Here is a 14,347-nt window from a genome sequence, read left to right as displayed (position 1 = left end):
TGCCCATACACTAGAATATAGCATACATAAAACTCTAAAATGTTATGCTAAGTGAAAGAAGCCAGTCACAAAAGACCAGATATTATGACTGCATTTATGTGAAATGTCCGCCCCCCCCCATCCCCACCCCCACCCATAGGCATATCCCTGGTGGCATAGCCATACAGAAATCAGATTAGTGACTGCCTGGGGCTAGGGCGGGAGGACAGGGAGGGGGCACTGGGAAAGGGTTATGGGTTTAAAGTCCTACAATTGGCTCCTCTCTGAGAGGGGGCGTGGTTAGGTCCTGGGGGCGTGGCTGGACTCTTGGGCGGGAGGAGCCAGCTTAAAGCCTGGCTGAGGCACAGCGGCCCACACTGTGGTGGCTGTTACCTGTGGAGGCATGGAGGCGTGCGCTTGCCTCTGCAGCGTGGGCTCTTCACGGGGATGTCGGTGTCCTAAGAAGCGCCAGCGCCCAGCTGAGATGGCAGCGGCCGATGGCAAGCCGGCCCCAGCAAAAAAGCACATCGAGGGGGATGTGGCAGCGCGGTGCTGTGCGGGGAGTGGAGGAATTGCGAGCCCCATGCCGGCCCCACACTGCTCGCTGCAGGACCTGCCGGTGGAGATGCTGGTGGAGATCTTCACCTGGGTTCCCGGCACCGACCTGCCCAGACTGGCCCAGGCCTGCACCAAATTCCACCACATCCTGCACATCGACCGCATCTGGAGACAGCGCTGCCAGGAGGAGTTTGGCGTTCGTGCAAACTTGCAGAACCTGGAGATGATCGGTATGTCTTATCGAGAAGTCTATGCGAAGCTGTTCCCATACAGAAACATTTTGGGATTGTGGCAGCTAGATAATGAGTACTATAGAACACTAGTGAATGTAGTGGTGGACGGCTTATGCATTACTGGTTGGAAATACAGGCCTTCCCTTCACACCCATGTGGGTGGCCCAATACATTTCAAGCCCTCGTTCAGAATTCGGCTGACGGAGAGGAAATCAGCCGCGGTGGAGTGCATGGAAGGCCTCGACAGCAGGCCCCACAAGCGCCACATACAGATTCGGAAGGACAGGTTCACCACCCGGTGCAAGAACACAGACCACGGGACGGATTTACCAACGTGGCTTAGGGAAGAGGGGGGGCTGGTGCTGGAGGACAGACAGCAGTATAACTGGCTGACCTACCGCCGCCTCTACCTCCCGCCGAGCCACCCGGACGACCTCATCAGGCCAGGCCTCTTCCAATACTACTACGATGCCTTCGGCCTAAAGATCGCCATGCTCAGCTTCCATGGGAAGTATGCCAGGGTCACCAAGATCGCGGGGATCTCCAAGAAGACGTTAGAGATCCACCTCCTGCGCCGCATCCAGCTGCGAGATGGCGAGATCTTCCGCAACTTCGATGAGCTCTCCCGCGTGGTCCGGGAGATTGACGAGCAGGTGATCCGGGAGCAGCAGCAGCAGCAGCAGCAAGAAAACGGGACTGAGGAAAGCGCCGGGGAGTCTGGGGCTGCAGCTTTGGAGGAGCAGCCTGTCCCATTTGTTCTGCCTGCGGGCGTGCGCTCCAGTGACCAGAACTACCCCGCCACCTGCAGGATGTGTTTCTATGGCGTGGACACTATTACCTTACCTGGCTTAGCCTACCACGGGCGCTTCCCTGGAGTCTTCATCCTGTTCGACGAGAACCATTTCGGGTTCATCTGGCTGGAGGCGAAATACTTCTTCCTGTGCGGCAGAGTACAGAACAGCTTCCAGAATGTGGAGGCACCATCCCCGCAGGCTTTCCTGGAGATGCTCAAGAACATTCAGTCCATGCCCTAACCGGTTTGGCTCAGTGGATAGAGCGTCGGCCTGCGGACTGAAAGGTCCCAGGTTGGATTCCGATCAAGGGCACATATCTTGGTTGCGGGCACATCCCTAGTAGGAGGTGTGCAGGAGGCAGCTGATCGATGTTTCTAACTCTCTATCTCTCTCCCTTCCTCTCTGTAAAAAATTAATAAAATATATTTTAAAAAATGAGTTGTATAAAGATAAAATAAAAAACATTCACTAGAATGTTTAAAAATTGGACCCCTCATACATTGCTGGTGGAAATGTAAAATAGCGGGGCCATGTTGGAAAACGAGAGTCACCAGATGGCCCAGAAGTTCCACTTCTAGGTACATACCCAAAAGAAATGGAAACATGTTCACACAAAACTTGTACACAATATTCATAGCAGCGTTATTTATAAGAGCCTCAAACCGAAACAACCCAAATATTCATCAACTGATGAATGGGTAAACAAAATGTGGTATGCCCATACACTAGAATATAGCATACATAAAACTTTAAAATGTTATGCTAAGTGAAAGAAGCCAGTCACTTATTTTTCTTTAGTTCACCCATCCTATGTCCCAGCCATTTTGAACATTTATCATTTCCTCCAGAGCCATGCTTTGCTTACCTACCAGCATTCATGCATATTCCTTAGATTTATTTAGATTTGATAATCTCTGGTGCTGGAGTTGTCACTTTACTCTCTAAACATCAGTTTCCTTTCATTCAAAATGAGAATAATAATACCCACATCACTGAGTTAAAGTGAGAATCAAATAAGACAATTCATATACAACACTTAGCACAATAAAGGTGGCTATTAATAAAATACTTTCCTATTGCAGGATCATTAGTCAGGGATCCACACTGTAGTTTTTGCATGTGAACAACTGTCTTCATTTAGCTCTGGATCATACTCCATTTTCAGTTTTGAAATCCTGGAGAACCCATCTTTGAATCGTAATTTCTGTATTTCCTGTCCCTTATAGAAGAACTTTTTCTTCCAATAAACTATTTGAGTAGCCATCACACTTATGGAATATATCAATTTTTAGTGCACATATTGATATATTTAAATTCCTTATTATGAACTAAGTTATCAGGTCCTTAATTATAGGGCCATGTCTTAAAGCCTTTTTATCTCTACAGTTTCTTAAAAGAACAAGAGCTCAGTCTAGCTGGCGTGGCTCAGTGGTTGAATGTCAACTTATGAACCAGTAGGTCATGGTTTGATTGCCAGTCAGAGCACATGCCTGGGTTGTGGGGTTCAATTCCCAGTGGAGGGTGTGCAGGAGACAGCCAATCAACGATTATCGCTCACCATTGATCTTTCTACCTCTTTCTCCTTTCTTTTCTGAAATTAATAAAAATATATTTTTAAAAAATTGAAAAGAAAGAACAAGAGCTCAGATAAATCTGATTCTGATGGTGATGACAATTGCTTTCCCTTGACCATGACTTTAAATTTCCCAAGGTAATGCCCTGATTTTCAAACTTTTATTTCAGCCATGAAACCCTATTGGTGATACAATATTACAGAACTGCAGTAGATATTACAGTTCATAGCTGAGCTACTCTCCATGAAATAGGGGAGGGGCTCAGAGTGGTTCACTTTCCATCTCTCCATCCCCTATTCACAGAGTGACAGGACTCTAGGAGTCAAAGGAGCTGGCATGGAGTCTTCCTCAAAGACAAGGCAGGTGAAGATCTTGGTCATGTCACTTTAACCATAACAAAATGTGGTATGCCCATACACTAGAATGGTGGTATGCCCATACACTAGAATTCTCCAAAACAGAGAATTGTTTGAAAAATGGAAGTAAGAAGGCAATACAAACATATTGGCATTAATGCTGTTGCTTTACATTTTAGAGTGAGCGAAGCTCTCTGCGGTCTTATATCCTTTGTGCTCAAATGTGGTGTGACATGAGAAAGAAAAATTGACAGTGTCCTGATTTAAAAAAAAAAATCTCGTTGGGTAGAAGGCATAGGCTTGGAAGAGCTAGTCTAGCTTCAAGTGTAGTAGAAAGGAGAGGAGTGGATTGGGGACATCATTTCTACAAGTCTAGGAATTGGCCTACACACCTTCCTTCTCTTTTCCTCTACCCCCTAGTCCTCTCCCACATTCTCCTTTTCTTCTCATTTCCCCCATTCCCATTTTAAAAGGGCTCCTATACTGACCTTAGGGAAGGGCAGATGACTAACACAGGATAACATTCCTGGAATATTTCTCAAGTATAAATGACTCAATTTCAGGTATTTTCATATATTTAGAAATACCAAAACCAGGTGTTGCCTCATCAACATAGAGCTGCCCATAGGGACAGAATTGTTGTGAAAAAACAATGGGAAGATGACCAGGTTTTTTAAATAGTATGGCCCTGTATGGGTGTAAGTCACCAGCAAAGAATCTTGTGAAGGTTTGAATTTGCTTTTTTCCTCCTATCTGGCTCACCATGCTTTCTCAGGCTGGATGCTGAATAGTAAGCTAATGTCCTTGTCATCTCCTTCAGGGACAATGTTTGATAGAGCCAGGGCTCCCCGATGGTGGCCTGGAGCATTCTCCTCCACCCATTTTCCTGAATGCTCACAGAGCAGGAAAAGCATGTTCTATCTTATTAGATTTCAGAGATGTGGACATGGTACAATATTCCTGATTCAAAATTGTCAGCTAAAAAGAGAGGACTAAAGTATTGGTTAAGTAATTTTGAAAAGATATTGAGTGAAAAGGGAATAAAATAATTGCAAGGGCTTTGATCAGGAAGGCCGCTGTATTTCTTACCCATTATTCTTATTAAAAACGAATTGATTACATCTCTTTATATTCCCAATGAGAAGGTCATTGACATGCCTGGTATGAATGGAACCAGCTCAGGGTTTTTCTGAGTCAGGCAAAGAGAAAAAGGCACAGAGGGAGGTGGGGGAGGACTACTGTTTACATTTGGAGAAAAATAATTTAATACCTTGATATACCATGTAAATGGGCAAAAGAAATAAATGAAAAAGTCACACCAGAGAGAATTTAAAAAGCAAACACACTAACAAGTGTTCATTGTGCTGGGCTGCATATCTGGCGCTTTGGCTAGACGGGTCATGCTGTGCTGTCTGTTACTAAAACACATAGATAGGAAGGTACTGACATCAGGTCAGGCCTTGAGATATGGTCTCATGGCCCCTTCCCAGCACGCAGGCCTTCTTTCTCAGAAGTCCTGGAAGTCTCATTCCAAATTTGGGAGACAAAGGACTGGAAAAATTATAAATAAAGAGAGTTTCCTCCATATTGGGGGGCCTAGAATTTGAAAGACACATTTTTCTCTGGGACTCCACAAAATTTAATAATAAAATGTAACTTCCGTAGTCGGCACTGCAGTTCAGCCTCTCTTCGGCAGGGTGCTGTAACTGTAGTTGCTGGCCAGCTTAATAAAGGATCTTAAATTTAAATTCTGAGTCGGTGGTCTATCTCGCTGAGTGAACCCATCACATTCATCTTGTCTTATGTAGTTCACACAGCTGTGGGCTCTGGCTCTATTTTTGTTCATCAGTTTATGTTGTTCATTATATTCCACAAATGAGTGAGATTATGTGATATTTTTCTTTCTCCGACTGGCTTATTCCACTTAGCATAATGCCCTCCATGTCCATCCATGCTGTTGCAAATGGTAAGAGTTCTTTCTTTTTTACAGCAGCGTAGTATTCCATTGTGTAGATGTGCTACTTTTTTTTTTTTTTTTTTTTTTTTAAATTCACTCACCTGCTGTTGGGCACTTAGGCTGTTTCCAAATCTTAGTTATGGTGAATTGTGCTGCTATGAACTTAGGGGTACATATGTCCTTTCTGATGGGTGTTTCTGGTTTCTTGGGATATATTCCTAGAAGTGGGATCACAGGGTCAAATGGGAGTTCCATTTTAATTTTTTGAGGAAACTGCATTCTTTTTTCCACAGTGGCTGCACCAGTCTGCGTTCCCACCAGCAGTGCACGAGGGTTGCTTTTTCTCCACATCCTCTCCAGCACTTTTCGTTTGTTGATTTGTTGATGATAGCCATTCTGACAGGAGTGAGATGGTACCTCATTGTTGTGATTTGCATCTCTTGGATGATTAGTGACTTTGAGCATGCTTTTATATGTCTCTTGGCCTTCTGTAAGTCCACTTTTGAAAAGTGTCTATTTAGGCCCTTTCCCCATTTTTGATTGGATTGTTTATCTTCGTTTTGTTAAGTTGTATGAGTTCTGTGTAAATTTTAGAGATTAAACTCTTATCGGATGTAACATTGGCAAATACGTTCTCCCATGAAGTGGGCTCTCTTGTTGTTTTGTTGATGGTTTCTTTTGCTGAGCAGAAGCTTTTTATTTTGATGTGAAGAGGAAGGGAGAGGGTGAGACAGAAACATCAGTGATGACAGAGAATCATTGAACCTGCACCTCCCCCACCGGGGATCAAGCTTATAACTGGGGCATGTGCCATGACCAGAATTGAACTGTGACCTCCTGGTTCATATGTTGATGCTCAACCAATGAACCATGCTGGCCGGGCATATTTCTGCAATATATTATTTTATTTATTTATTTTTCTTTTTAGGACACAAAGTTTTCTTTAATTATTTTTTGGGGGTAAGGGATGCCATACTTCTACTCAATTAAGAGAAACATTTTTATCAGCACAGAAGTATTTTTTCCCCGCTTATCATGCCATGAATTCATAGGGGATTGGTTCCAGCACCTCAGGCTCCTTTCCATGGGTTCTCACACAGTGTGCTTCTCTTGGTGGAGCAGGCTGATGCTTCTGTTGAACCCAGGTACCTTTCTCTTTGGCTTCCTTCTTTTTCTGATCACTTTCCTTCACACATTTCAGGAAGCTATCTCAGCTCTTAATGTGCTTAATGTGTTCAATATGTACATTAATTCTCTTGGCAAGAATCTTGCTCTTAACTTGCTTGTTCACAACAATGCCCACTGCCATGGAAACACTTGTGGGGCATTCCTTTTTGAGCAGTGCCCATCCCCCTGATGCCACAATATCACCTTTCTTCTGGATTCATATGTATGTGGCCAAAGGAACAACTCCATGTTTTCTAAAAGGCCCAGAGAACGTACATTACCCTGAGCTAGTGCAGACTGCATAGGCCAGGGGTGGGAAACCCCTGGCACACGTGCCAAACATGGCACGCTAGTAACTTTTGCTGGCACGAGAAACCCTCTCTTATAATCTTCCATTTACAATTGTGAATCTTTGTTCTCAGTGATGAATTTTGTTAAGTCTCATAATGGGAGTAGCCCGATGGATGAAAGTAGTAGCTTGTGCATATCGCTGAAGGTCATGAAATATAAACCTGATGTAAAATCTCTGTCATCAGTGATGCAGAAGCAAAAGTCCCACTGATAATATCAAACGGAGCCATAAAGTTTTCTGTCGGACTATCAGTATACATGTATACATTAAAAAATAAATGTATTTTTCATCATCATATACTGTGTTTTTGTCGCTCGAATGAATTTTATTATTTCTTCAAGGTTCTTCACATACATACACCTTAAGAGATATCAAGTAGGCATAACATGTTCTTAAAAAATTAGGGTTTGCACGCAGAAGAATTTTGAGTCAGAGATTTTGCTGGTTTTGGCACGCACTCACAAAAAGGTTGCCCACTCCTGGCATAGGCTAAGGACCCAGTCCTGCAAGGCTGCCCCCATATCAGATGCCAGCTACAAGTAGAGGGATCCCAGGTTACCCAGAACACCCTTCTGTTCATTTTGGCTACAAATAGAGTTCCCATAATGCCCTTCTCCGATTCAATAATTTGTTATTATGGTTCACAGAACCCAGGGAAACACTTCACTTATTACTAATTTATTATAAAGAATATTATAAAGGAGAAACCAAGATGGTGGCATAGGTAAACAATGGAAATTGCTGCCTCCCACAACAACTTCAAAAATACAACGAAAAGACAAAACGGACATCATCCAGAACTACAGGAAGGCTGGCTGAGTGGAAATTCTACAACTAGAAGGAAAGAGAAAAGCACACTGAGACTCAGAGGAGGTGCAGAAGTAAAGTGCAGAGGTACGGAGGCTCGAGCACGTGCGGAAAGGGGCTGGCACCTGAGGGCACGGTTGTCTTTTTGAATCGAGAGGGAGTCACAAGCTCCTGACTGCTCTGAAATCCAGTTCTGGGAAGTGTCTGGGGACCCAGGACTCATAAAGGGAGAAACTGGACTGTTTGGCAGCGGGCAGAACTTGGAACTCAAGGGTGGCTTTCCCTCAGAGGTGCTTGCAGGGATTACCAAGACACTGAGACCCGGGGCCCCTTAGGGCAGGGCTGAGGACCAGCCATAGCTGCTTTACCCGCCCTGTTGATTCCCTGAGACCCCGCCCCACCCAGGCTGTGGCAGAGGCTTTTGCATATGAATGCCCTGGCCCTTTGCAATCTGATAATTACCTAACAAATTGCAGCTGGGCCTCATCTGGGCACCTCCAAACCCCAAAAAAGGAAGGGGAATCTGCAGATCTCTTCATAGCTCCTGCTGGATAGCCTCAGGCAGAGGCTAAATTAGCACCTCCTTAGTTCCAAGAGCCAGTGTACCCAGTGGTCAGAGTGGGACCATCCAGATTACAACTCCTCAGATCCATAAGGGACACACTCTGGGGGCAGACTCAGTGAGCACCAAAGCCCCACTGAAGCAAGTCTTGCCCCATAAGGGTGTCTTCAGCACAGAAGTTCTCCCACTGCAGACACAGCTGATTCTCACAGCCAATTGGCCTGGAGGGCAATTCCTCCCAGTGATACCTACAACAATCAAGGCTTAACTACAACAAGAGTGTGCACAAAGCCCACAGAGGGGTGCACCAAGAGTGTCCACCTCAGGTAATTGGGGAGGCTGAGCCACTGGGTCCTATAGGATACCTAGCACACAAAGCCACTCTACCAACACAGGGAAGCATAAAAAATGTGGAGACAAATAGGTCACAAATGACAGAAATGGAGGAAAGCAAACTCCTGGATATAGAGTTCAAAACACGGTTATAAGGTTTTTCAAGAATTTTCTGGAAACCGCCGATAAATTTAGTGAGACCCTGGATGCCGGGAGCCGGTCCATGCTTGCTGTTTCAAGGGACCTGGCATATATGGCATACTTTTCTTAATATGTTTGCTCACCTTCTTGGCACTATGTGTTTTAACCAAGGTCACCTCTCTGAGAAAGGTTGTTTCCCCATGTAGGAATTTTCCCCTGAAGTCAGGGAGGGGATGCCTCTCCTAGAAAGGTTGTTTCCCCAGGTAGGAATTTTTCCCTGAAGTCAGGGAGGGGATGAAACTCCTTAACTAAGTGCCAGGCGGGTAGTTAATCACTACAAACAATCATGCTTAAGCTACATAATCTTTACTTCCTGGAATGGAGATAAGAAACGCCCTAACCTTTGTAATAGAGATTGATAGGATTGAATCAACTGGTATAAATACAGATGTAACCAGACAGAGAGACAGAACTCAGGAGACAGAATTTAGAAGTCAGAACTCAGAAGACAGAACCTATGCGGAACCTGGAGATGGAGGAGCTTCGCTGGAGAGAACATAGCAAGGGATCCTGGACTGAACCTGACTGCAGAGGTTGGCAAGAGAGCCTGACTAGAACCTGGTGACTGAACCTGGCTGGAGAACCTAGCAAGAGAACATGGACACCAGAACCTCTCTGGAGATCCTAAGCAGAACCTCTCTGGAGATCCAGACCAGAACTTGGCTGGAGATCCTGGCTAGGCTGCTGATCAAATGAACGCTGTCTCCGTGTCATTCCTTCTTCGCCGACTCCGTCCACACCTTTGGGGACCCCTGGACCTGCTGGGGCAGGACCCTGGCACCTGGAGGATATGAAAAAAGACCAACTAGAAATTAAGCATACACTGACTGAAATAAAGAATAATATACAGAGATCCAACAGCAGACTAGAGGATCCCAAGAATCAAGTCAAAGATTTGAAATACGAAGAAACAAAAATTACCCAACCGGAAAAGCAAAAAGAAAGTAGAATCCAAAAATATGAAGATAGTGTAAGGAGCCTCTGGGACAACTTCAAGCATACCAACATCCGAATTATAGGGATGCCAAAAAAAGAGAGAGGGCAAGATATTGAAAACCTATTTGAAGAAATAATGACAGAAAACTTCCCCTACCTGGTGAAAGAAATAGACTTACAAGTCCAGGAAGCGCAGAGAACCCCAAACAAAAGGAATCCAAAGAGGACCACACCAAGACACATCATAATTAAAATGCCAAGAGCAAAAGACAAAGAATCTTAAAAGCAGCAAGAGAAAGACAGTCAGTTACCTACAAGGGAGTACCCATACGACTGTCAGCTGATTTCTTAACAGAAACTATGCAGGCCAGACGGGAGTGGCAAGAAATATTCAAAGTGATGAATAGCAAGAACCTACAACCAAGATTACTTTATCCAGCAAAGCTATCATTCAGAATTGAAGGTCAGATAAAGAGCTTCACAGATAAGGAAAAGCTAAAGGAGTTTATCACCACCAAACCAGTATTATATGAAATGCTGAAAGGTATTCTTTAAGAAGAGGAAGAAGAAAAAGGTAAAGATAAAAATTATGAACTCAAATACATCCATCAACAAGTGAATCTAAAAATCAAGTGAATAAAAAATCTGATGAACAGAGTAAACTGGTGAACATAATAGAACCAGAGGCATGAAAAGGGAGTGGACTGACAATTCTTGGGGGGAAAAGGGTGTGGGGGTGCAGAAAGAGACTGGACAAAAATCGTACACCTATGTATGAGGACAGTGTTGGGGGGGGCGTAAGGGCAGAGGGTGGGGTGAGAACTGGGTGGAGGAGAACTATTGGGGGAAAAAAAGAGGAACAACTGTAATAATCTGAACAATAAAGATTTAATTAAAAAAAGAATATTATAAAGGATACAATGATATGCAGAAGAAGAGGTACATAGAGAGAGGTCTGGAAGGGTCAAGCATAGCAGCTTCTGTCCCTATGGAGTTTGGTTAATGCCATGCCCTCAGTAGGTGGACACATTCACGAGCTTAAAATTCGTCAAACCCCTTTGTTTATATGGAGGCTTTATCACATAGGCACAATTGATTAAATCATTGGCCTCTGATGATTAACTCAGTCTCCAGCCCCTCTTCCCTGCTGGAAGGTCTGAGGGTTGAGGTTGAAAGTTTAAACCCTCCAATTCTGCCTTGATCTGGTTTCTCTGGAAACTAGCCCACACCCAGAAGCCATCTTTGAGCCCAACTAAAGGCACCTCATGAGCATACAAAGAAACATTCGTTCTTATCACTTCTGAGATTTCAAGGGTCTTAGAAGCTCTTGTGTCAGGAACCCGGGACAAAAACCAAATAATGTAACAAAAGATGCTCCTGTCACCCTTATTTTTTAGGAAATTACAATGGTTTTCAGTGCTCTGTGCCAGGTACCAGGGACCAAATATATATTTCTTACTATATGACAATATCACATCTGGTGATGTTTCTGTATCAATATGTAGAAAGCCTACACTTTTTACTGTTTACATCTGCATAGTATTCTATTTGTGTGGCTATGCCATAGTTTATCCTAACTAGTCCATATGAGTGGGTTTATAGGGCATTAGGGGAATGTTAATGGACATTAAGTTTGTTTGAAGTATTGTAATTACAAACAGCATTGCAATGAATAAACTGGTACAAACTATGTTTTCCTTACGCAGCTGTATCTGTAGGATGAATTCCTGGAAGTGGGGTTGCCAGGCTGAAGGGCAAATGCATTTTTGATGGTTGCTGTCAAATTTTCCTCCACAGGAGTCTCCACTGCCCTCCAGCAGTGGGCTGTCACACTCTGGGACTGATGCCAATCTAACGGGTGAGACATGGCTTCCCAATACAGTTCTGGCTTGCCGTTAGTTGTCTTTTCTGTGACTGAGGTTGAGAATCATTTCATGTGTTAAAGGGCATTTATAGACCCAATCTGTGAAAAATGTGTAGTGGGGAGATTACATTGCCTGAGATATGAATTATAAGTATCTTTCCTAATTTTTCACTTATCTTCTGACTTGCTCTTGGTGTATCTTTATTATTATTATTATTTTGCCAGTTAGAAGGTTTTTGTTTGTTTTATAGCTGAATGCATCATTATTCTCTCTCATAACCTATGGACTTTGAATCACAGAAGATTCTTCCTTACTTCAAAGGAATTCACCTGCATTTTCTTATATTTTTGAAGTTTCTTCTGTCCCCCTCCCCCCATGTTTAAATCTTTGATTTACAGTATTCTGATGAATATTATTTTAAAACTCTTTTTGCATGTGACCCTCTGATTGCCCTAGCCCTGTTTTAGTAAAAAGTCCACCTTTACTCCACTGATTGGAGATGCTACCTTCATCATATGCGAAAGCCCAGTAGGCATCTAGCTCTAATTCTCACTCTATTCTTTGTTGTTGCTCTATTCATCTAGTGGTACTACACTGCTTCAATTATTGACATGTTATAGCATGTTTTAATAATTTGTGACATTTCTTTTAGGGAAGAGAAGAAGACCTCCTCTTAGTGCCTCAAATGGGAAAGTTGTTCCTATCAATTATATTGAGTATAAAAGTCTCACATTTATACACATCAACATATTAGTACCAGGGTGCCTCCACCATTAACTTCTTGGCAAGGGAGGCAACAGCAGTGCGTACCTGGAGTTGGGTGCTCTTTTACAACTTCTAATTTGTAGGGGTAGGGGAGGGGTGGTATGAGAATTGCATGGGGTTGAGGGTGAGAGGGGAAGTGATCTCCTATTCTACCTGGTACTTGGATGTTTGAACAATTCCTGAAAAAGCAGTACAGAGAATATCTGTTGCTATCCAATGATATCTAAGTTGAAAGTCTTATGCATGATGCCTGTCTCTTAGAATTCTAAAGTTTTTGTTCACTTTCAAAATGATGTTATTATTTTAGAGCAGCCGTGGGCAAACTACGGCCCGCTGGGCGGATCCGGCCCGTTTGAAATGAATAAAACTAAAAAAAAAAAAGACTGTACCCTTTTTTGTAATGATGTTTACTTTGAATTTATATTAGTTCACACAAAGACTCCATCCATGCTTTTGTTCCGGCCCTCTGGTCCAGTTTAAGAACCCGTTGTGGCCCTCGAGTCAAAAAGTTTGCCCACCCCTGTTTTAAAGCCTGGAAAAAAGGGGAAGTACCCCTGACCTTTGGCTAACAAGCCCCCTAAACCATCTTTTGTCCACCATGTTCTCAAAAAACAGAACCACCGTGTAAGAGACTCTCTAGCATCGTCTTCAGGTAGACACGTGTACACCCAACTTTTCCCAATTCCAAACGACGCTATAGAATGGCGTTTAATGAAGAGGAAATGTATGGGCAGCATAAAACAAATCTGTGAATCTCCCCACGGTGCAGGCAATATGAAGACCGCCGTTGCATTCAGCCACCGTGATAATAGCCTATTATGAGCCTGCCGCCTGCTTTACTTTCTGTATGCCTCAGCTTGTTGGATCCTCAAGCAGCCCTGGTGAAGGGAGCTCCAAGGGGTTGAGTAATTTACAAGCTGTGCAGGCAGCAGGAGCACAGCGGGCCTGTTTTTGCTTGCATGCGTGAATGTGAGCTGGGCAAGGAGGTGGGGGTGGGGGTGGGGGTGGGAGTGGGCAGGAAACCCTCTGTTTATGATACTACAAATCTCTGAGTCATTTTCTTTCTCAGTAGGTGCCCATGTTATTAATCCTCAGATTATTTGTGGTTTGTTTTCTTGCTTCCCGCCCCCCCCCTCTCCCCCCCCCCCCCCCCCCCCCCGTCTCCCCGCCCCAGTGGAAATGCCTCTATTTCTTCCCACCACCTTCTCTTTCTCCTACTTTGCAATAGTAAGTTCTATCTTCTCTCATTTTTCTTCTAGATCCCTATGGCATTTGAAGAAAACGTCAATGGCTGTTCCAGGCAGTGGCAAGCGTCCTCACAAAGCTTGTTCTACATATTGGCCGAAGATCCACTAATCTACGTAGACAACATTGTACAGTTCTAACAGTGGTGGGCTCTTCTCTGTGGCTGTCAAAAGTATTTCTTTTATTTATTTCTTAACAAAAGTAATAGATACTTAGATAAAACCCAAATAGTGCAGAAATATGTACTGTTAAAAATGAAGGTTTTTTTTTTTTTTTTTTTTTGGAATTCTACCCTGCAGAGAAAACCACTTTAACAGTATAGTGATCCTCAATTTTTTTCCCAGAGTATGCTGCCTGAATTGTTCTTATTTTACAAAAATGGAGTCATGCTATATATACTGTTTTGCAATATTCTTTACTTAGGAAGCCTACTAGCCCCTCCATACACTGAAATCCCTGTTGTTAGTGATGTGGCCAAATACTTTTGCTTCCTCCCATTTCTACTCTCCTATTTTGGGCTCCATAGTGTAGGAAAAATGTACACTGAAGTAAGAGTGAGGTCTTGGGTTTCTAGCCATAATTCTGCCACTAGCTAGCTGTGGGCTGTAGACAAATTGTTCAGCCTCTTTGGCCTTGGATCTTTTTCTTTGTAAAGTTAGGGGG

At 43.6% G+C, this 14,347-nt stretch overlaps 1 protein-coding gene across 1 annotated transcript; it reads left to right on the top strand.

The window, feature by feature from the left end:
• The first annotated feature begins 382 nt into the window (after window positions 1-382).
• LOC132226580 (F-box only protein 31-like) lies at window positions 383-1,860 on the top strand. The gene has a single exon (XM_059681161.1). It carries the CDS (start codon window positions 383-385, stop codon window positions 1,802-1,804), a length of 1,422 nt encoding a protein of 473 aa, XP_059537144.1. The 3' UTR covers window positions 1,805-1,860.
• The last annotated feature ends 12,487 nt before the right edge of the window (window positions 1,861-14,347 follow it).

Source organism: Myotis daubentonii, chromosome 2, assembly GCF_963259705.1.
Source record: "Myotis daubentonii chromosome 2, mMyoDau2.1, whole genome shotgun sequence".
Lineage (NCBI taxonomy): Eukaryota > Metazoa > Chordata > Mammalia > Chiroptera > Vespertilionidae > Myotis > Myotis daubentonii.
The sequence above is the reverse complement of the archived record's forward strand: the minus strand, read 5'-3'. Positions and strand labels throughout refer to the sequence as shown.